The following is a 23,514-nucleotide window of genomic DNA, read 5'->3' on the forward strand; positions in this document are numbered from 1 at the left end:
CAGACAGAAGTAGCTCTTCACAGAGTTTAAACGCCCTCAGCAGAGAGGAAAACAATTTCAGATATTACTTTAAAAATTTGGTCCAATACATAAGCATTTAACTACAATGGTAATACAACTGCTTTCCCTTCTTAATCGTACAGTGAAAGGCACTTGCACAGTGCAGGATCAAAGTGTTTCTCAAGGCATCGTATGTTAATGCTCTTGCAGGAGATAAGCATTACTGTGGCTGATAGAAGAATTACCTCAGGAAAACTGAGCAATCCCCCCTCTAGCCACTAGCGCTCCCTCCTTACAGCTGCAGCTCAGCCCATTTAACTAAAACCGGGTATGGGCAGGGCACCCATCTCTTCAAAAACCTTCTGTATACAGACTTCAGAAGAGGTTTTGTAGGTGATGTTAGGACTGTGTTCACTGGACAGAGGGTCCAGAAACACATCCCAGAGACCCATCAGCAGGAAAACCTGAGTCCAGGCACTGAGCCTGCTAAGGAAACCTCTCCCTTGCCCTTCAAACACAGGTATCATATAGCTGAAGGGTCAAACACATGTGGAAACATGCTTGCCTGTACATCATCCCAGGATAGCAAACCCAACTGGTGGAAGAAGATGCTGGGTCAGCATCAAATTTTTGCTGCTCACAAGGCTCTCTGCGATTCCCAAGGGAGACCAATAACCAAACCAGCCAGGCGCTACCACCAACAGCACTGCAGCAGACCTCAGCACAAGTCTGCACCCAGAACAAGATGCAAACTACTTTGTTAGTCCACAGAGTTATTTCAAGCTCGTATTTCAGAGCTGCATGCTGCATGAACCACAAGACCCTCTATTCTTCGTTTAAACCTGTGAGCAGTGGTACGCGGCCACCTTTCTCATCATGCTGGGAGGGTCATGAGCTGCTCAGCAGAACTGTCACCACGGGACCACCAACACAGAGAGCTGCCACCTCCTCACACCGTAACCTCTCATCACCAACACCAGGTATCTTTGTGCACGTTTTGCAAGCTCCAAGGTACGGTTCACAGATTTTCCAGTGTTGCATAAGAAAATATTCAATTCTTCTACCCCTTCTCTTTCGATCAACACTGTCGAAACAGATTTTCACTTCCACCTTCCCTCTGCTCTTGCCCTTTCTTCCCTTTGCACCCAGACTGTACTACATCCTCTCAACACACGCAAGAGAAAAAAGTTACACAGTGCTAGAAAATGGCACTAGGAGCAAGCTCTTCCTTTTAATTAGACACCTCTCTGGTAGGGCAGCCAGCAGTGGTCTAGACCTGGAAGACTGCCATGGGCTGTATTAGCTAATAAGCTGGGCGATCCTTCTCCGAGCAAGTCGATTTCTCCTTGGTTATGTTTAATTACATTTTAAAATAGCTCACTGGCTTCCTTTGGCCTCCCCAGGGACTCTTTGCAGCGGTGGTCAGTTCAGCCCCATGCACTGAGGTCTGCTATTGGATTTGGATAATTCAGGAGAGCAGTCAAACTCCAGTTATCTACTAAGAATGGGATGGAGAAGCAGTTTCACCTGCCACATGCCCAGCCCAGTCCCACTCAGGGCTGTGCATTGCCCAGTAACAGATACAGCCACTGTTCCTTCTCACAGGGCAGAGCATTCCCTTGCTGCCAGCCACCTGAAGGTTTCAGAAAAAGTCTGCAGCACAAAAAAGCTTTTGTCTCTCCAGTTCTGTGTTTTGCTAACCAGGTGAAGTCCCCAGATGCTGACTATGGCCTCCTCCACCGCTTTAGCAGGTGGATGTCACTGTGAAACACGTGGGGACCCTTTCTTTCCTGGGACAGGCACCTTTTTGTACATGTGGTCCATGCAGCAGTCACTGCTCCTTTGAGAGCCATCTTGGACCAAGCACGTAACCTTGGCATCTTCTTCTCAAAAATGTGTGTACAAAGGAAAAACAATCCCAAAAAATCAAATAAACATCCCAGGAACAGAGGGCAAGGAGCTGACAGCAGGGCCACCTTTTTACACTGGTGTTCAACACAGCAGCTTTGTGAAATTCCCCCTGGACTGCCAGGGGAAGGAAGAGGGAGGGAAGCCAGGGGGTGTCAGTTTATTTACACGCCAGCAGGATAGCAGGGCTACTTAAAAAAGTTATCTATGTATCTTTCTTATTAACACCGTTAAGGCTGAGAATTGCCTTTCGTCCTCTCAGGTGCTGGAGCAAGCTCCTGTGCAGCACAGCATGGTGCCTGCCGAACTTTGGGCTCTGCCTCTCACTTGTTTTAATCAAAAGGGCCAGTCAGCTGGGCACAAGGCAAATGACAAGCAAATAAGCACGAGGAGCCTGCCAGCTGTTGCATGCTAAGTAGCTGGCAGGGCCACAGGGCTGCAGGTGCTCTATTTCACACCTCCCTGGGGTCAAAGGCAGTGCCATGACACAGCCAGCCTGCACAAGGGTGCTCAGCACCACATTCTGTCTTTAAATGCCAGATCCTGTGAAAAGGACCATCACACTTTGCTGGCAAATCAAGGCATCCCTCCCCAGCTAGGGATGCAAGGCTGGCTGCTAACTGCCTTTGCTGCATGGTAAACCTAATATTCCCTCTGACTACTAGTTTAAAAGACAACACAGAAGGGCGTAAAAACTCTAAGATCTGGTATTCAACCACCCTTCAGCTGGCCAGCCTCACAGAAAGCATTGTTAATTCTAATGAAGTCCAGACTACCAATCTGTACGGGAGATGGTCCAAGGGGACTGGCCACTGGCAAATCCACCGCTGGGAAGTGTTTTGGGGAGCCAGTGGGTCCCAGCCCTCAGGCACCTCTCCCTGGGAGAAGCTGAAGCATCTCCCCCCAGCACTTCCACAGAGCACTGTCCAAGGGATAGGGCAAGGCACCAGAAGTCCTAACAGAGAAATGGTACAGACTGGCTATTCCTCTTGGAAGCAAAATGCCCATTTATAAAAGATCAGCTGTTTTGCAAAAGATTGAGGTGAGTGGGTGAGCCTGTCGAGGAGCAGTGGCTTTGCAGACCCCCCAGCATCCTTCCTCCCACCCAGGGGACCCTTCCTCCCTCACATGCACAGCCGGCAGCTTCTTCAACAAGAATGGCAGGAAATCAGAACCAGAAGGGAAGAAAAAGCCCTGGGATAAACACGATAACTCGGAAGCAACAACTCAGAACACTTCACAGACAACCCTACCCGCCTCTATCCTGCCATTTTAAGGGTGGAGGAAAAGGTTAAAAAAAACCCCAACTCAGAACTGTCTCACATTCGTGCAGCTGCAAACACGTCAGGTATCAATTAACACCACTGTCATCAGAGCTCATCATCTTGCCCTTGGTCAGCCTTATACCCAGAAACAAGGCAAAGAGGCCTGAAACAAGGCCAGTTTTGACGTGGTTAAGCCTTACACCTCCCAGAGGTGGGAACCTCCCCCACTAAGAGCTTTCCCATGCAGCCCCATGGAGGAGTCAGCAGGCAGGGGCTCCAGCCTGGCAGCACAGCTCCAGGTGCCAAGGCAGGGTTTGCTCTCTGTGGAAGGCATCCCTCCCCTTCGCACCTCCCCAGCCCTCCTTGCTGCGTTTTCTGCTGTGAGAAAACATTAAGGAAAAACCCCAACTAATCCTTGACAACAGAGTCGGGTGTCAGAAAAGGGTGTTGGACAAGGGCCACATCCTGGCCATGCAGTCAGTGCCCAGCAATCGGTGCCTTGCCTGGCAGGGTGGGGCTGGGATCACTTTGGAGAAAAAAAAGCATTTTGGAGAACGGAAAACAGCCTGTTAAAAACTGAAACCAGGAGCCTGCTCGGGCACATCTCGTTGCCCTGGGGCGCAGGAGCAGGGAGAGAGAGTCTCTTGCCAGCCAGCCCCGCGCTGCCGGAGGCTGTTTGTAACCGGGACAAACCTGGTTTGCTGGGAAACGCCGCTTTTTGCTAAATTAGCTGCATGTCTGGATGGATTATTTCAGGAGAAACTTTCTCAGGAAAGGCAGCCTCTCCAGCTTGGATAGAATTTGCATCCTAAAATAACTTCCCAGGCTGCGGGGGCAGCGGTCCCCGGCTCGAGCGGCGAGGCCGGGTCTCGGCAACTCCCGCCAGCTCCGGGGCGGGGGGCGCGAAGCCAGCCCCGATCGCCCGTGTTTTTTGAACACCCCCTTCCTCTGCGGCGGGCGGCAGGGCCGGCGCCTCCCATCCCTCCGCCTGGCAGCATCCCTGCATCTCTCCCTCCCTCCCTCCATGGCTGGGGAGTGCCGCTTTCCCCGGCGCAGACCCACAGCAACAGGGGCTGCGGGACCGGCAGCCCCCCCGCCCACCCTCTCCCCCCCGGCTCTCCCCCCCTCTCCTTCCGCTCCGAAAGGGCGCCTATAAACATCTGTAACGGCTGGACGCGAGCATCTTAAAGGGCTTTTCCAACCTCAAACCATCCTACGATTCTACCTCCCTCTCTCTGTACCTATATAAAAAAACATACATAAATAGATATAAATGTACAATATATATATATATATATATATATATATATATATATGCATGCGTTAAAAAAAAAAAAAGCAAAGGATAAGCAGCCTCTCCTCCCCCCCTCCCGAAAAAAAACCCCAAAACCAAGCAGCTCCTATGGCACATCCCAGGCAGCAAGTCTCAGTGCTGGGGGGCAAGAAAGAGGTTAAACCCAGGCGCGGGCAGACGAGCCATATTGCAGCCCCGTTATTTAAAGGCTGGAGGGGGCTCAGCCCTCTTCCCCCCCTCCCCGCCGCCCCGGTACTCACCCAGAAGATGAAGTTGAAGACGAAGAGGAGGTATTTGATACACTTGGTGCAGCCTTCCACCCCCATGGCGACGGATCTCCCAAATCTCCGCTGCTGTGCTGGGCTGGGGCGGCGGCGCGGGCGGAGATAACCCACCCCGCCCCGCGCCCCCAACCCCGCCCCTGGACACGCCCCCGATCCATGAACGGGGGGTCGGTACACGCCCCCCCCGCCCCTTCCCGACACCCGGGGTTGGCTGCTGCTTTCCTCCTTTTTTTTTTCTCTTTTTCCCCCCTTTTTTCTTCTCCCCTTTTCCCTTTTCTTTTCCCCCCTTACCTAATTTTTCCTTTTTTTTCCCTCCTTTTTTTCCTTTTTTTTTTCTTTTTCTTTTTTTTTTTTTTCCTTTTTCTATTATTGCCCCCCTTTTTCATTTTTCCTTTCTTTCCTCTCTGGAATTTTCTCTTCCTTTATTTTCCTTTTTTTTTTTCTTTTAGATTTTTCTTCCCCCCTCTTTTTCCTTATTTCCTTTTTTCTCTTCTCCCTTTTTGCCTTTTTGTTTTTCTCTTCCCCCATTTTTCCCTTTTTCCTTATTTCCTATTTCTTTTCTCTTCACCCTTTTTTACTTCTTTTGACTTTTTCCCCCCTTATTTCATATTTTCTCTCCCCCTTTTTTCCTTTTCTTCCTCTTGCCCAGTTTCCTTTTCTCTTTTCTCTTCCTCCCTTTTGCTTTTTTTCTTTCTTTCCTTTATCTTCCCCCATTTTTTCTCACCTCTTCCCTCCATTTTTCTTTTTTTTTTTTTCCTTTTTTAATGTATGTTCTTATTTGTTTGTTTCTTCGTTTTCCCCTTTTTCTCCTCTTTTTCTTACCCATCAGGGGCAGCTCACAGCAAAGTTGCCTACACACAAGTGGCAGCCACAGGGGCAGAGAAGCATTTCCTCATTCTTTTCACCCTCTAGTTTTATCTTAAGCTCTGATCACTACACTTTGCCTAAGCTTGTCGCTTTAGTACTGCAAGCGATTGCATCAAATTCATTAGAACCACTCGGGATGCTTTCCCTCAGTTACTGGGTCACAAGAGCATCAGGGGGGCTGCCCACCAAAGAGATTTGGGTCACACGTCCACAGTGTGGAGTAAGGCTCACACTATGAGTTAGAAATTTTAGTTAACTCACCCCCAAAGCTATGCAGTAGAAGCACAATGAAATTTCCCAAGCTTTTTGCTGAGACCCACTTTGGTCCACTTGCTCATTCCTAGAAATATAAATTGCTCTCCCCCATGTTATGCTTGCAGCAAGCTCATTTGCTTCTCTTGGGGCAGGGTAGTAAGTCACACAACCAGAGCATAAGAGGATGCCTGGAAAAGGCAGCAGCGAGCAGCTCCAGCCAAGGTCGGCACCTTACCACGCTAAATATGAACCTGGCACCCGCCTGCAGCCTCATCTGTGGAAACCTGCCCTCCTTCTGCCTGGGCACTTTCCTAGAGGAAAGTATTTCAGGGAGCAGCTTCTGAGCCAAAGATTTTCACACTCCATCTGATAGAGTCTTCCCTGCCATGCATCCCATAGGCAGGAATGCGCTGTGAGCTAAGCACACATTTCCTACACACGTACATTGAAAATGAGTCAACTTTTTCCGAAATCATTCTGTTACCCTCACGAATGAGTTAGTCCAGGGCTCTGTCATGTTCATCAAAACCTTCCTCACCCCTCAGTAACAACCCACTCCATGGCGCTCCATGGCAGTGGGGACCAGGAATGAATGGAAGTTGGCCCTGTTCCCTAATTACTTATGCTGAGTATGTCCTCGATTGTGGGCTTGCCATGGATTCATAACCCCTTTGTCTCTAAGCCACATTCACTCATCCAGACTTACCAACAAAGCCTGAGTTTCACGAGGCTATTTATGCATGTAACTGCTATCCCAAATTATCAGCACGACCCATCTGGTTACAGCAATAGCTGTAATTCTGTGTGGCTCCTGCTCATCAATCCAAAGGATAACAGCAGGATCCCGAAGCTGCTCACTTGCTACATCACAGCACACCACATTTTTTTTTTCTACACCTCCATCCTTTCCAGCTATAAATATTGAAACAAAAATACACCCACCCCCACCACCGCAAAAAAAAAAAAAAGTAGAGGTTGGAGACAGAAGACTATGTGAACCAAAGAGCCTCTCATGCACTTAGGCAGCTGTTTCCAGAAAAACTCTCAGAGGTGCTGCTTGGAGAGTCTGTGCGAGGGATAGAAAGGAACCAGCTGCAAAGCAATAAGGCCTTCAGCAGCAGCAGCCCCACCAGCTATGATGAAAAACGACTCTCAAACCAACTTTTGTGCACTGGAGAGCAGGAAACCCCAGCTGCAATCACTGCCACAACGTTGGCATTGAAACTGCTTCCAGGGAGCTTGAGATAGCTTTTTTTTGTGGTTCCCCCCCTCCCCCGTTGCTTTTCTTTTCTTATTTTCTGCCTTTTTTCCTCCTATTTTGAGGAGTGAAGGAATATGGAAAACAAGAAATAGACCTTTTCCTATCCTCTGAAAATTGTATTAGCAAACAATTTCATTTGGAGCTAATATAGTCCTGTTTCTGGGACCTTCCTTCAGCTTCTGTTGGAGCACATGTTGCTCAGGGACAAATGTGGACCTGGCAGGGAGAGCAGGGGCACAGCCTCACCATCTCCTCTATCAGGAAGCTCCCGGTTACAGGCTAAAGCCTACTGGGTTTAAACTGTTCATACCAACAAAGTCCTCTCCAAAAGTTGGAGGTGGAAAAGGATTTTGAGCTTTGTCTATTTTTCTTGGTGTTATTTTAAGTAGCTCAGCTGGGTACATTTGAAAACTTTGACCTTAAGGTACAGGAAGAAAAAAGCCACCACCATAGCACCGTGACAAGATAACATATACTGTTTCCCAGTACTATGCATAATTTCAGGCGTTGCATAGTCATTTTTCATGTTGAATACTCATTTTTCACACTGTGCTACTTGCTGTATAGCCCATAAAATACCACCACTGCTTTCCCAAGGCTCTCAGTGGCTTTATCAGCTCTTTATAAAATGCTGCTTTATAAATAAGTAAAACTAATTTGCAAAAATTCAGTTCATCTCGGTGTCACGTGCTGGTATCATGTGCTATGAATAGGGCTGATGACTTCCCTTTTTAAGGAGGGTGGGCTGGTTGCAATGCTCATAGTGCACCATGATAACACGGTTGTTCACAGAGCAGCCAGCTGCAGGCAGAGCTGTGAAGAAGCTACCTACCTCCCAAACATTGCATCACTGAAATAAAAAGGTAAACTGTAAAATAAAATAAAAAAAAATCCCCAAAACACCAAATTAAAAAATTCCCAAGCCGACATTTAAATGTGCTTTCGCAAGTGGGTTTGCAGGCAGAGCGAAGCAGCAGAGAGTGGCAGTGCTTGCAGTATTTTTCCTCTGTCTGTTGGGCTTGGGTCGTTGGGTTTTTTTGTGAACCTGTTTATAAAAGTCAGTGTCATGATTGTGGGTTTTGGCCTTTATGGGTATGACTCACCAGGGTCTGTTAGAGCAGAAGCAGCTTGAGCTGCCTCCCAGTCTGGGTTTAGCAGGACGACCCTTGCCAGCAGGACTCGGCAAACTCAATCCCCAGGACTCTGAGCCTGCTTATCCTAGTGAGATGCCCACCAGCCTTCCAGCAGCTCTATCTTAATAGCCCTATTGCTTCATAGAAAGCAATGGAAGGGGATGAAGGGAGAAGACAGACACACATCCTCCCCACCTCTTACAACTGTGACTGGAGGGTTGCCGGCCAGGGTGTGAAAAGATTAGCATCAAGGCAGGCTCTATTGACCAGGGTCTCTGGGACATTTGGGAGAGCAGATGGGAATCCCTCATCCACTGAGGACCACAGCATGGCTGCTGCTGTGATATTCTGGCTGCATGGCTTAGGCTTGCGTGGCAATCCACCTACTCTCCTCAATGAGCACAGAAATGGTGGACAAACCATGGGAATAAAGCACACATCATCTTGTGGGTGAGGTACTAGTTAGCTTTTAACCACTACTTACTTATTTTTAGTGGAAGATATGACAGAAATAGCTTGGATTTCCAGTTTACCTGTGGTGGTAAAAAAAACAAACAACAGCAGCATTACCAAAGATCTTTAAACAGGACATTTTGGACTTGCATGAAAAGAAGCTCAGAAATTTATCCTGTGGGAGGCTAATAGTCCCAGAGCTCATAGGAGTAACTTGCTAGACAGCCAACAAACAATACTGTTTTTCAGGGCAGGGACCCAAGCAAGGGCAACCTGCAGTGTCTGTACTGGCCTATGGCAATGGGAAGGTGGAGCTCCATCGCCTCAGGAGAAACCTGTCTACACACCTGTGGAGCCAGCCAACACTTTCATTTTGAGTAGAAAAAAAATAATATTAGAAATCTCATCCCCATAACTAAGGGGACATTTTCAGAATACCTTTTCTGTGCCCCAGCAGGAGCAGCTGGTACCTGTTCATTCCAAAAATCCCCATGCCCATACCTGCAAGTTCAGCCAAAGCACTGTGATAGCCCAGGGGGTCACACTTGCCTCGCAGCCTCTGGAGAGGGAGATGCAGCAAGCAGAGACCTGTAGCTGTGCCTGAAATTTCTGTTTCTAATAAACTCAACAAATGGTTCCCATCTGTGTGGTCTGTCTCTCTGTCATCTTTAAATATTTATATCAACGTATCTATGGTGATAGGTTAGGTTATATAAGGGGGGGGGGAGTATGGGGAGCAGTGGGGAAGGACAGCATCAGCTCCTGCTGGAGCTAAGGCCAAGGGAGAGCAAACCTGAGCGGGTTTCCCATCCACACAGACACTCCCTCTTCTCAGATCATGAGCCCAGAAAGTGAACACTCATTTTTCTCAGGGCATCAGGGAGGGCCGGGCCACAGCTGGGCTGAGCTGCGCTTTGCGAGGTGCCATGTGGAAGAGCAAGAGCCCAGCCCATCGATGCAGAGAGCTCTTATTGTATAATCAATGTATAATTCATTAGTAGGTGAATAAAGAATGAAATAGCCTATTGCTGATGCAATGGGGCTAAAAAGAAAGCAAGTCCGTCCATGAGCAAGCTGCTACACACGGGGGTTAAACAATACCACTTAGTGACGCTGACAGGCGAGAGTGGAGATTTTGTCTTGGGATAATATAAACAACCCAGCTAGCAGGCTTCCAGTAACTCCAGGGAGAGCAATGCAGGGATATGCATCTTTCTGCAAAAATGCTGGGAAGGACCTTTCCTTTTTTCTTGCTGGGTTTTAAGGGAATAGCATCTAGAAAACAGCAGGGCAGCAGCTGTTGGTTGGGACCTCCAGGCTTGTCTGAAATTATTTCTCCCAAGATGTGCCAATTCCTCATGAACTGAGAAACCACCATGTATTTCTTCCAGATAAAGAGATGGCTTTTTCTCCTTGACCCTCCTGGCAGCGGTAGAGGTAGATATGCAGTTTGCCTCCAGGCATAAATTTATTTGATGGACCTCCAAAATGCCAGGTGACTTAAGGTAGCAATTACTATGTGCTGGGGGTGAGAGGGCCAGCACAGCAGGGAGTAGAGCAGCTTCACCAGCAGGCCTGCAATTGGTCATGGGTTTGGCAGCTACAGCCAAAAGCTGCATAACACACACAGCCTGTGTTTTTCCAAAATAGCCTCCGAGACTGCTCCGGAGCTCCTCCTGCTCAATCCTGTGCTCTCCCCCCCTGTCCCACATGGTCTTACATCTCTCAGTGGATGGGGTTGATGTTTGCTGCCAGTTTCTCATTCTCCCAGAAGACGAACTACACAGTTCAGAAAAAAATCACTTTTCAGGCCAAGATTGGGTTTTACTAACAGAGAAAGCTGCAGTGACCCTCCATGTGAAAGTTGCAGGCCATGTGTGATCCAACCGTGTATTCACAGCAGTTTCTGACCTTACCTCTTTTCAGCTGTGCTGGCAGAGATCTATGTGGGGCATCTTCCACCTCTGGCTGCATTTCTAGAGGAGAATTATAGCCAGATGCTTTTGCAAATGCATTGCTCTGCACCTGGTTAGAAAAACATATGTCTATCAACTATTACCTCCAAAAATATTTAATGTGTCTTCAGCTCATAAACACAGCTTTCTTCACCTTGGCAGGAGGTGGCTTCCTTGCCACCCCAGCATGCAAAGGTCCACCCACATTTGCCAACTCTAAGGCTTTGGAAGGACTTGCTCAGCAGTGTCTCTAGGAGCTTGCTGCAGGCATGAATCCAAGCTGCACAGCAAAGGGGCTGTTGCATGAGGAAGTTGTGTTTCGAGGGCAGTGGGAACTGGCAGACACAGTCAATAGAGCAGGAAATAGCAAACCATTTTGTAGTTGAGACATCACACCACGAGACTGAAAGATTCTCACACTCACCAGCAAATCCCTCTAGAGACTCAGTATACTACTTAACCTGTGCTTTTCACAAGTGCTCTGAGTTCCTTGTTTTTTTTCTGAGTACTGAAAAACTTGATTTGCAGAAGCCCTGATCATCCTTGGCTGTTGTGTAAAGCTGCACACTGCCCACCTGCAGCTCTGCCTGAGCAATACATTGAAAAAGCATCATCCACTGCTGTCGGAGCAGATGCTGGGAAAGCTCATCTAGCTCATAAGCAAGCTATGGTCAGGCTACCCAGGAGCACGTGGCAAGCCCCACAGAAGGCCTCAGGGGAATTTGATGTTCATGTTAGCAGAGCAGGACCCGAGCAGTGCATGGGCAGCGAAGGGTGGAGAGCAGCACAAAAGGCTTCTTGCTGCTGCCACAGGCTGATGTTCCCTGGTCCCATAGGTTTATAGGTAGCCCCTCAGGTTTACAGGTACCTCCACAGGCCAGGGCAACCTGGTCTTAGGTTGCTCCCTCTTCCCATGTCCTCAGATAGAGCTGGAGGGTTGTCTAAAGCAAAAGGAAAAGGGTAACTCATGAGCCCAAGCTAACACATACTCATAGAGAGGCCAAACCATGATTGCCTAGATGACCTTAGAGGAAATCACTGATAATTGCTACAGCTTAACTGACAATTAGCTGAAGCCAATTCACAATTGATATTTAACTTTGCACCTTTGTTTTGTACTTTTTTTTTCTCCTGCATATGCCTACATAAATAGGTTTTCTTTCCCATCAAAGTGTATGTTGACAGGCTTTATAACAAGCAGCTTCTGCCAGAGCAAGCCCCAGGAAGGCTCACTGCTCTGCAGGTGTTTCCTAGCCTGTCTGCCAGTTTGCATCTCCAGTGCTCAGCTCCATGCTCTTCTCCCAACAAAATCTCTCTCTTGCTCTTCTCAACACTGTGTAAATCTTGGCACCGCTTACCAATAAGTTCCTGGGATTTTGCTCTGGTTGCACAAGAGCTGTATTCCGCCCCCAGCGAGCAGCAAATTAAGGACATTGTAGGACAGGGACTTTTTGTGGGCAGAGGTGTAAAAATACTGTTCAACGCTCACCCACCTTGCAGGTTCCATCCAGCCATCTCTGCGTGCTGCCACTTCTACAACTGCGAAACAAATGTTAACGCTGCACATTTCTGTAATGGGTTTCTAAAATTCGAGGAGTTGAACATATCTGCTTTTCTGCTCCTGAAAATTACAGCAGGATGCCATTGCACGGTGGCAGGAACCCCTGCTGCTACACACAACACAAGCTCTGGGAGAAGAGCGTGTCCAGCTGGGCATGGCTCTGTCACCTGCTCATTGAAGGTGCTCCTCCTTGCAGGGGAACTCCAGTGAAATGGGAATAAAGCTCATGAGATGGCCAATGGCCATCATATATATGCTACTCCTGTCCTATCCCTTTACATTAGAAACTGACCTGGGAAGGTGGAGCATCTCAAGCTTTAGCAATACTGGTGTTGAAGCTTTAACAGAGATCTTTTCTATCAGATGAGGCTTGAGCAGGTAACCCACACCAATAACATTGACTCCACCAATTTGTTCATCTATGATGTTTTTCAATATGGCAGAATATCAGCAGTTAAATGGCCAACGCAGAGCAGTGGGCAAGACCTGACTACCTAGTCTTTAAAAAAGTGAAACCATAGAGATTTCTTCCATATAAATACTCTGATCTTTATAGCTTAAACATGTCCTTAAGCTTTTTTCCTCCCTCTGGTTGCATTACTCCCTGAGAAGTACCTGCCTGCCGCCCCATCATCCGGCCAAGAGTAGGATGAGGCTGATGAGCCGCTGCTTTTCCTCCAAAGGACCAACGCCATCCTCTCCTCCACCTCCAGCATGCTGCTGGGACAGGCGAGCACCAGCTGCCTGGGGAATATCTCTTCCCAGCACTGAAAAATTACTGAGTGCCCTCCATGATGCAAACCACCAAGCAATGCAGATAGCCTCATACACGGCAGAAAAAGAGAAGGAATTAAGGCCTTTCCCAAGAAATTCGTCTTTATTTAAGCAACCATGGGTCACATGAGCTGCCAGCTGGCCTGAGGAATAACAGTAGCAGTGGGTGGACAGTAGCAGTTGGAGCTCACAAGGGAGATTGTCTCTTTCCAGAGATGAAGATACATGATAATACATATAAAGTGAATATTTTCTCACCACTAGAAAGTGAGTATGCTGTCAAGTGCATACCACCCCTAAATGCCTGCCAGGCTCAGTTGTGTTGGTGACTGCCAGGAGGTAGCTTGAGTACTACACTGGAGCAGTTCGAACTGGATCCTGCTTCCAGTGAAGTCAATGGTGAAGCTCCACTGGTCCCAAGGGAGCGGGATGAGAAGTGATAGCCCTCCCTTACCCCGTCACAATGTAATTCTTTCTAACACAAGGCATTTGCAGCCATGTTAAAATGCCAGCCAAGTGCTGTAGGCTGTACTGCTGTTCTTGCCTGTGTAGCAGACCCTGCCTGAGGGACAGGACCTGTCCTGAACATCAGCATGGGGGTTTCCATGTTTATCTCAATAAACAATTGCTACTTATCATTTTTCACATCTAAAAGCCACTGCATAGGAGAGGAGTGAAAGGTCTGTTGGTTCAACAGACATTTCATGCATCCATATAACTTACAGCGGGTGCTACATCCATTTCAATGACGGGTTTCAGCTCAGAAGCAGCTCTGCCTCCTCACGAGGGCAAAGCATGCCAGGAAGCTGTTTTTTTCAGCTAGACTGACAGCCTTTTTAAAGTTCTGTTTATTTTTGATAAGGTGGTGCAAAGGGGATGTGGAGTTGGACTTCGTAGCTTTTGACCTGGCTGGAGATCAGTCCTGTTCTCTTATAGATTTAAACTTCTGTGTGTATGTGTAATATCAAAGTCCTTTGGCACACAGCAGCACAGTGGGTTAGTGAAGCCAAATAAAACAGAGCTGGGGCTGGAAGTTGAACAAGCCCCTGTGAACTCACTGTGTCATCAAGCTCGAGGAGGTTGACTAAATCCTAAGAATTAAAAAACAATGTTATACTAGATTAGTAAGGAAGAATAACAGAGGAATGTGTCCTTGTGCTGGTCAGTTGTTTCAAAGCTCATGCACTACTTTCTCATTTTTCTCCTGATCTCTGGCAATGTTTGAAAACAGAGGAAAAACAGCTGACGGTCATTCGATACCTACGTACTCCAGTGTGATCAGAAATGTGTCCAAAGTCAATCCTTGTGAGTGACCAGGCTGGGAGAGCACATTTCCCATCAGTGATGACACACTTTGTGTCCATTTATTTACCGATTGCACAAGATTGATCCTGGGCTGTGATCCAAAACCATCCTCCTAGAAACATTGCATCTTCGGGGGTCACAAGAAACTGCTCAGATGACTGTGATTTTTGCTGGTCTTCTCCCTCCATTTTTGTCCTAGGGGGCTCTTTGTATCCTACTTGTGGAGCTACGGCCCGTACTTCTCCCAGTAAGGGAATCTGCATCTCCAAGCCCAGGCACCTTGTTTGTTTGAGGCAAAGATGTGAGACTTCTCCTCAGAGCATCATCCCCTCTGACCAGCTTGGAAATGCAGGACAGCTAGTAGTGCAAGAAAGGGAAATGTGTGACACATGTCCCACCATCTGACCCCTGCAATACCTTCCCAGGGGATTTTGTGGGTGAATTCAGACGTTTTCCTGTGTTAAGAGCTGGCTCTACCTGGTAGGGATGCCCAGGCATCGGGTTTCTACCTCTCTCGCAGGATGTATTTGCCTTTCCTGTCCAGATTGCTGCTGAAGTGGATGGAGAACCAGAGGAATGAAGTTAGGATCATTCCATAAACCTAAAAGGAAATAAACGAGACAGGCGTACAACTAAATGGATAACTGATTATGATCCTTCATCTATGCAAATAAGCAATCATAGATGTTGCATTTGGCCATTTGGCACTTCTGAATTATGTATCAGGGTGTCACATTTTTCTTAAGAGAGCTGTTTTTCAGTGATGTGGTGAACACCAATTCTGACATGGGAGGAACAAAAAAAGGCAACATGTAGTTAAAACATCTGATTGGAATTAGCACAGCACAGCTCAAACCCAGCCCTAAAAATACCAAGAAATAAGATGAAACCAGGAAATTCATATTTCAAATTCCTGCCACAAAACGTTCCTCTTTGCAAACAAAAATGTCTCTCTCATAATAATAGCCTTTTGTAAAGATATCATGGGGGAAAAAAGCCCCACCCATGTATTGTTTGGAGTAAAAAACTAACAAAACAAACAAACAAACACCTAAACCAACTCCAAACCCCACCCCACAAACCTGCGTAGTTACGAATACAGAGGAGAGCTGTATTCTTCCTCTATATTGTGATATTCTGCCTGATATATAACACACCAGGATTTACACAGGCAACATATCAAAGCTAAGGCTTCTGTGGAAAGGATAACAAGGGCTTTAACAACATACTCTTTCCTAAAGTATGCCCAAATGTTCAAGTGCCTTTGCTTGCAGCTTGATCTGGGGACATGTGTGCATTGTTGGATGAGGGACGGTGACATCAGAGCAGCTATAGCCCTCTTCACATGCTTCCTTTGCATCCTGCCATCACAATAGTGAACCGTGCAGTGAAGTTTCCTCTAGCACAAGCTTCAAAGACAGCTGCCTTATCTGGTTATGGCATCAAGCTGCGAAAAAAGGATACATATAACAAAAATGCTCCAGCTTTTATCTGAATATAGCTGCAGTGAAATTTTCCCTATAGCTGAGAAAAATTGGAAAGTGACATCAAATATTCACACGTGACTTTACATTTATAGCTCCATAGCAATGCCTGATGGTTTGCTTCATTTACTGCTAGCAGTATAAAATTAAAAAGTGTTTGTTCCTCTGGGTTTTTTTAAGATGGACGGGAATCTTCTAACCTATAATTGCGCCAAGGTGGACACAAGATGTAAAACGATCTTCAAATACACTTTCAGTCAGGAAAGGTCATCTCAACTGGGGATGTGCATGGAGATATCATAGCAGACCAAACCTCCCTTCACAGTGAAGAAATGAGTCTCCTGGCACATTCTCTTTTCTGTTGTGCAACACCACATGTGCAGAGTGCTTGTGTAGAGGTAACTACAGTGATCCACCTCTGCCAAGCAGTGAGTGGGTATATAAGCAGGCTGTGTTTAATTAGTGACCCTCTCCAGCTCCAAAGAGACTACCTCCATGCAGCCACTGAGCTCCCCCATCACTGAAAGACATGCTCCTCTTGCAGCATTTCATTTTTCCTTTTGTCCTCCTCCAAATAATACTCACAAATTCAGTGCACATCCTTTACACACAAGCCATCCTCTGAAGATTATTTAACCCCTCCTCTGCAAGATTCTCCTTCAAAGACAGAAGCTGGGAGCCCAGACAACATGCTCTGCTCCTTTCCTTTGCAACCTGCTCCTTTCAAGCCCATGATTTACCCACTCACTGCCTGAGATGAGCCTTACTGAGTTTGTTAGCTGTCATTATTAGAATGAGACCTTCCCTTTCTGCACAGCTCTCCAACTCCACTGCTGGTGCTCAGTAGCTTTCAGGACCTCCCAGCTCTAGCTGCACCCAGCAACTTCCCAGGCTGAGCTAGGAAGCAGCAAGTTTCCTAAAATATGGAGCTTTTACTGCATCTCCTTCTCCACCACTGCTGCTGGCTTCCTACCTGATCTGCAAGCCCCAAGCTGGGTGACATGACCTCTCGCTCGCAGGTGAAGATACACAGGCAAGCCTGAGTGGATGAAATGCAACTGCTGCTGCATCCTGCTCCCCAGTGCCAGCTGCTGTGCCTCATTTTGGCAGAAAAACTGTGCAATGAGCCTATTCCTGCAGGAAAACCACTCCATCAATTAGCCTGGCCAAGACAGGTCCTGGCCCTTTCCTAATTTCCATAGTGGAGTCCACAACTGCTTGTTTCTCTGCTGCTGGTCTCCAGAATCACCCAAAATCTTAGTTTTTGGGGGCTAAATTAGTATAGCTTTCCCCACTGGGGCCTGCCTTTCAGGGACCAAAGTGCAAAAGGACAGACAGTGTTACCGTGAAGCCAATGGCGATGCCCAGGAGCAAGAAGACAAAGTCCATGTGCTTCTTCAGAAAGTCCTGGATCTCTTGTAGGCAGTTCTGGGAAGAGAGAGACACCCCTTGCAGCACATCAGCATCTTGATGGGTAACTTCGGACCAACACCACTTGCCACAACCCCAGAGAGGGAGGCAAGAGAGGGGCACAGCATTGCACAGCTGGGCATCTCTCCCTTTTTCTACTGCTGCTGCTGCAGCTTGGCAAGGCAAACACCTGTGGTACATCTTCTATTACTACAACATGCCTATGATTTTCTTGGTGTGATGCATTTTGTACTGTGGAGGATGTATGTGTAAGTGTGGTCATGAAAAAGCTTTTATCTTTTCACCCACTGGAAAATGGAAAGAGGGAAATGGAAAGATAGAAAAGCAGAGCACACCGTGATGCTAAATGCATTCCCCAAGGTTACTAATGAATAGCTCAATTTTGCAAGGTGCTGCAAGCATTAGTATACATTAGTCTTAAGCATGCCAGTGACCCTACAAAAATCCAGGAGGTGTTAGCCAAGAGAGCCATTTCAGAAATGCAAAAGTCTGCCCTCGATGAAGCGATTTGCAGAGTGACGTAAGAGTGCCCAAAGCCAGTAGTGAATGTAGTGCAGCCACCAAACTTTGTGGTTTCCTGTGTTATAAAGCACATCCTCCCACCCACTTCCCCAGCTCCAAGGCAAGGGAAACACAAACAACTAGGTAGGAGGGATGGAGTCACCCATACGGTGCCCAGCTTTGTTCTGCTCTCCCTTCCTGCTCTTTGAGCCGAGGTCGACCCTGCCTGGAGATGTGACGTTCCCAGAAGGAGTGCTTTGAAACACTGCCCTGTGGGCTGATGTGCCTGCACATCACAGTGTCCTGTTAGAGCTTGACATCTTCATCTGACAACAATGTGTTTGTATTGCTGTAGCGACGTGGTTTTACTTTTCCTAGAGACGGCATATACTGATGCTGGTGGTGTTAGATACTTCAGCTACTACTATTTGGCTACTCCAGCGGAAGAAAAATAATTGTAAAATAGGTTCACTCAGAGAGTATGAAGTCTAGATTGTGGCTTTAGTGCAGAACAATCTATTACTAGTGGCTTCTCCTTCAGCCTCACTGAGATACTGCAAAAGAGGACGAATGAAGTGTGCTTGATGAAGCTACTGCTGGGTATCATCATCCTGCTTCACGAGTTTCTCATGTTATTAACTATTTAATGCCCCGGGAAAAAGGAATAACATAAAATTCCACATTGGCTGTTAGTAGAACACATTTTAAGCCTCAGAAACCAGTGTCACATAGAAAAGCCAAAGAGGTTTTTTGCGCTCAGACACATGCCCATGATATCTCACACTATCTGTGTGCACAGCAGATGAAGAATAGGTTGGAGGGAAGTGATAGGCTGCAAACACAAGCATTTTGGAGGCTTTCTAGAACTGCAAAGGAAACTGCATCTGCGAGTGTATGACTCGCCCCACTGGGGCTCCTCCTCCTAATTCACAGAATTGTACAATCATAGAATAGTTCGGGTTGGAAGGAACACTAAAGATCATCTAGTTTCAACCTTCCTGCTATGGTCAGGAACACCTTTCACTAGACCAGGTTTCTCAGAGCTTCATCTAGCCTAGCCTTGAACACCTCCAGGGACAGGGTATCCACAACCTCTCTGAGCAACCTTTTCCAGTGCCTCATCACCCCTCGCAGTAAACAATTTTTTCCTAATATTTAATCTAAACCTAGTCTCAGTTTGAAGCCATTCCCCCTTGTCCTTTCACTACATGTTCTTCTAAAAAGTCTCTCTCAATCTTTCTTGTAGGCTCTCTTCAGGTACTGGAAGGCCACAATTTGGTAACCTCTAAGCCACCTCTTTTCCAGGGCTGAACAAACACAATTCTCTCAGCCTTTCCTTGTAGAAGAGGTGTTTCATCCCTCTAATCATCTCAGTGGCCTGCTCTGGACTCGACTCAAGAGGCTGATGTCCTCCTTCCTGTGCTGGGGATCCCAGAGCTGGAGCAGCACTCCAGTACTGCATCCAGTGTTGTTATTGATACAGCAAAATCCCACCAAAACAAATCCCAACCCATTTCAACCCCAAACCATGAAAAAGCCACAATTCTCATTAACACTTGAACTCCAGAGAGGTTTTGACAGGTAGCAAGTAGTGGCACAACCTCACTGTGGGGTGGGAGAAACTTTTACCTTACCTGTCTTGCATTGTGTGCCTGGCCAGGTGGACATGTCTGGTGCTCAACGTTGTTTGTGTCCCCAAAAGGAGAGTGCTTCCCACAGCACAGGAACTGGAAGAGAGGGAGAAGTCTGCCAGTCACCTGCTGGGGCTCTCCCCTCGCCATCAGCTGCTGCAGCAATCAGGAGGTGTCAGCAATGGGCCACTTTTCTCCCTCTTGCCCCAGGCAGGTCTATCCAGCGAGGGTGGCAAGGAATAGAGTACATAGGTATGGAATCAACAGCTGCAGCTAAATTCAGAGGAGGTGGGCAGATTTGTCCCCAAACTTGCTCATGCTCCTCCAGGACTGCTGCCTGGGACTGAGGCCAAGGCCTCTCTCCATGGTCATAACCAATGCTCACAGTGGCTGCTCTGGAAAACCCAGGGATGCACAGTCATGTTTCCAGTGATTGTTACGGGCTGGGGGGAACCCCAGCAACAGCCACTGTGGAGCTGGTTTCCTGTAGCCATGGTGCACTGTCCAGTTTGGAGCTCTGGCAGAAGGAAAAAAATCATAGGAGGAGAAGGACTGTTTCTCCATCAATTAAAGTGTCTAAAATAAACAACTGGCAAAGCCTGGTTCTCCCTGGTTCTCCTTGTCAAGTGAGACTCTGGATGTGCTGCTCCACAACCCTGAGAGCAAGCACCTTCATGCCTGGTCATGGCTCTGAGGGCCACCACCATTGCTGCAATGGGAAACATTTGCCCTCCTCTGCATTCTGAGAAGCACGGATAGAAGTAGCTTTGGAAAGTACTTGTTATGATGATTTAAGAAAACATAGAAGGACAAAGTGAGTTGCGTGGGAGGTTTCTGGAACAGGCAAGCAGAGCTGACCTTCCCACCCAGACTTGCTGCGTACCATGAACTCACTACCCAAACAGGCCCTGCTGTGCAAGAGGGACGGCATCTCCTGTACTCAGCAGGGACTCATGAGTTTCTCACCATGGGGGACATCCTCACTCATCTCCTTTGGCTTCAAGGGCAAGCATCCTCCCTGTGCTCTGGGTAACCACCCCTGCCCACCTACTGAGCTACAGAGAAGTCCCCTACGCCAACAACATCCTAGGCAGCGGTTTTTGGGAGCTTGATAGCAGCTTCCAGCTCTGTAAAAGGCCATGTAGCCTCCAGTACTCCTCAGCCATATACTCAGGGGTAAATAGAAATAACCAACTCCAAATACTACTGCTAGACTATGTGGGATTCCTGCCCCTCCTCTCTACTTGACCAGATATACATCCACATTTTTGTACCACAGATAGGGAGCAGGGCCAGAGGGCAGGCTGAGACAGACAATACATGTATCAGCTGCAGTGTGGAAGTTTTGTAGATCTTGCACCACAGTGATGCTCTGATAGGTGACCCTTTCCTCCTGTTGATAATCTGGTTGGTCAGACCTGGGAAAGGAAGAATAGGAAGGGAGGAGCAGACTCCACAGCAGGCTGGAGGACTTGGTTCCTGAGGGAAAACGGCATTGCAGCACCCACAAGGCAAAACACAGGTGTCAGTCCCAGCCTGCTGAAACTATCGGGAAGATATCCCAGGGCGAGGTTTTCTGCTGCGGCCGAAAGACAACTTACTGCTTTGTGGATGGCAGTCAACTCGTGCCTCCTGAAGCTGGAGGTGTTCCTTCTCACCTCCTCGTACACAAAATCATACACATCCATCATGCTGTCTTCTACCTGCAATGAAAGCAGAGATCTGTACATGCAAAACACTGATCACAGTCATCTCTGGAGGGAATCATGCTCTTCTCGAATTCCCCCAGAAGCTCTCCCAGCAATAGAAGCAGTGTAGCTATTAAATGACCCCCACACAGCAGCAGGAGCTGGTATATGACCCACTATGCACCAAGGGATCTAGGACATGGTGAGTCCCATGAGAGAGTCGGTGGCACTGTAGGTGTATGACCTTCTGCCATGCACGGACCCTTCAGCATCATGCTGGGGCCTCACTAGCTGTTTGATGGAGCTTTTGGCTAGTTTTGGATTCAGTGTCAGAGAAGAACTCAGGTACCTGTGACCAGTGTTCCTCTGAGTTCCTCTGCCAGGCAGGGGTGATGCCATCTCCCTGTCCTGATGTGGGGACTGTGAGGACAGGCACACACAACCATGAGATGCTAAAATACAAAGGCGAGAGGACCTCAGAGGGCTGGTGTTATCCCAGTGACAGACCAGTTTTTCCGAACAGAGCCAAAAAAACAGGAGTGATTCAGTGGTGAGTCAGACCCTAAATATTTACGAAACGTGTAAGAACTTGCAGCTTGACAGATCCCAGCCAACTCCTGCTCGGGTGTCAAAGGAAAAAAAAATATGACAATTGCTTTCACTGCCTGCAGTCAAAACCTTATTTCTTCCTTTCCTTTTTCCTTGCTTCTTCAGGAACACTGAGCCGAGTGGGCCTACAGGCAGTGCTTGGCTTTCAGGAGGGAAAATCAGTGGGTGAAACAGGCATAGCAGGTGGCTGCATGGGGAAGGATGGAGGGGAACAGAGCCACCCCTCAGTAAGGCTTTGCACCTCAGACTTCTGAGCCAAGGAAAATATCCTCCTTAGCAAAATGTGGGACATTGAGCTGTTCCACACAAGTAAGGAGGGAGGATCTTCATTTTGTCCCCTCTGTGTATCAGAGTGCATCAAGTGGGATGGGTGCAGCAGTAACACAAGATCTCTAGCAGACTTATGCATCAACCTTCCCCTGAGCAAACCTTAAAACCCAATACAAAGGAAAACATCCAAGCTTTTCTAACTTCTTGTGGCCATGAAATAGCTTTCCAGCAGCTGCAATTAGATAAATGGATTCAATAAAAAGAATGTCCATTTCCACTGAAGAATTGGATTAAGAAAAATGAAAAAAGAATAATCTTGTGACCTCCTCTTGTGGAGAAAGGAAGAACAAAGCAGCAGGCTTCTTAACCAAGAGATTATTACCTTTTGAATATCACAACTCCAGTCTGAGATTCAGGAATAAAAACTATTTTGTTCAGTGATAACATACATATGGGTTTTGACAAAGTAACAGTGCTGCATGTGCAATTTCTGCCTTTTAATATTTATCATTAGACTCAGGATGCTGAGATTTCCTCCAAAAGACCTAAATTTGGATGACTTAAAAGAAAAAAAAAAGTTAAAAAAGGGTTCAAGCAAACTAGTTTCTAGGTTCAAGCAAGAGTTCAAGGGTTAAAAGCTATCCAGAAGTTTAACTGCTTCTAAAGGTCTCTTGAAGTCTGGGACAGGAAAAGTTTGGACAGGTAGTTTTAAGTCCTGCCTTGGCTGGGCACATTCCCCAAAACCTCATGAAAAATGTCAAAAAAAGTTGCGTTTTGACAGTGAGTTTTGGGCTGGGTCTTGCTGCTGACTTTACAATTATATTCAACTTAAAACAACGTAAGATGAGACTTTGTCCAGTGATGTTTCAACTACAAAGACCATCACAGGCTCCCTGTAGGAGTAGGTTCTGACCATGCCACCCGAACAAATTCACTGCGCAGGAAATTCAATGTTCATTAGTACTTTGTGCTGATAATAAACCTCAGCAACCAACTGAGGCTGATGTCCTCCTCAGCAGCCCCTGTGGTGGTCACGCTGCACTGAGTAACCTGTGAGGAGGGCAGGAGTTCTGCCCAGATGTTGACAGCTGCTGGCTGCCGCCTGTGGCAGCTGTCAAACTGGTGAGCTCCTGCCAGCTTCATGAAACCCTGAGAGGATCAATTTGATCAGGAGAGGTACTGCCTGATACAGTGGTGCACGTTTGCACCTTCCTTATTATTTCAGGTATCATGCAATGATGTCAAACATTGAGACCGAGACTGTTTGAAGGATGAGAGTGGATAGGAAAGAACTGAAGGAACAAGATGCCCATAATAAAATCATGGCAGAAAATTAATTCAATTGTTGGAAACAATAATGGAAGAAACCACGAGCAGTCACCATTTCACAGCCCGTTCAACTACAGTGATGGTGATGATGATGGTAATCTCCAAGTACATAATGACTACTAAAGACTTCAATTGCACCATTTCTGAGCTCACTTGTGAGCCGATTTCTCAGTTATCTACTTTTTTTTTTTATTTTCATTTTGTCAAGCAGCCTCCAAAACTTGAAACACAAGAGATTAAATGAAAAATATATAAT

At 47.1% G+C, this 23,514-nt stretch overlaps 2 protein-coding genes across 2 annotated transcripts in view; both read right to left on the minus strand.

Annotated features, from left to right (window-relative positions):
* CD81 (CD81 molecule) overlaps window positions 1-4,881 on the minus strand; it is a 32,696-nt gene extending 27,815 nt beyond the window's left edge. The window contains exon 1 of the mRNA XM_032692368.1: window positions 4,728-4,881. Coding sequence (XP_032548259.1) covers window positions 4,728-4,793 — 66 coding nt within the window. The 5' untranslated portion in view covers window positions 4,794-4,881. The remainder of the gene's footprint in view (window positions 1-4,727) is intronic.
* An 8,280-nt stretch (window positions 4,882-13,161) lies between these two features.
* TSPAN32 (tetraspanin 32) overlaps window positions 13,162-23,514 on the minus strand; it is a 30,664-nt gene continuing 20,311 nt past the window's right edge. Inside the window, exons 5-8 of the mRNA XM_032691091.1 lie at window positions 20,964-21,065; window positions 19,366-19,458; window positions 17,144-17,227; window positions 13,162-14,916 (exon numbers count right to left, since the gene is read on the minus strand). Coding sequence (XP_032546982.1) covers window positions 14,821-14,916; window positions 17,144-17,227; window positions 19,366-19,458; window positions 20,964-21,065 — 375 coding nt within the window. The 3' untranslated portion in view covers window positions 13,162-14,820. The remainder of the gene's footprint in view (window positions 14,917-17,143; window positions 17,228-19,365; window positions 19,459-20,963; window positions 21,066-23,514) is intronic.

Source organism: Chiroxiphia lanceolata, chromosome 6, assembly GCF_009829145.1.
Source record: "Chiroxiphia lanceolata isolate bChiLan1 chromosome 6, bChiLan1.pri, whole genome shotgun sequence".
Taxonomy (NCBI): domain Eukaryota; kingdom Metazoa; phylum Chordata; class Aves; order Passeriformes; family Pipridae; genus Chiroxiphia; species Chiroxiphia lanceolata.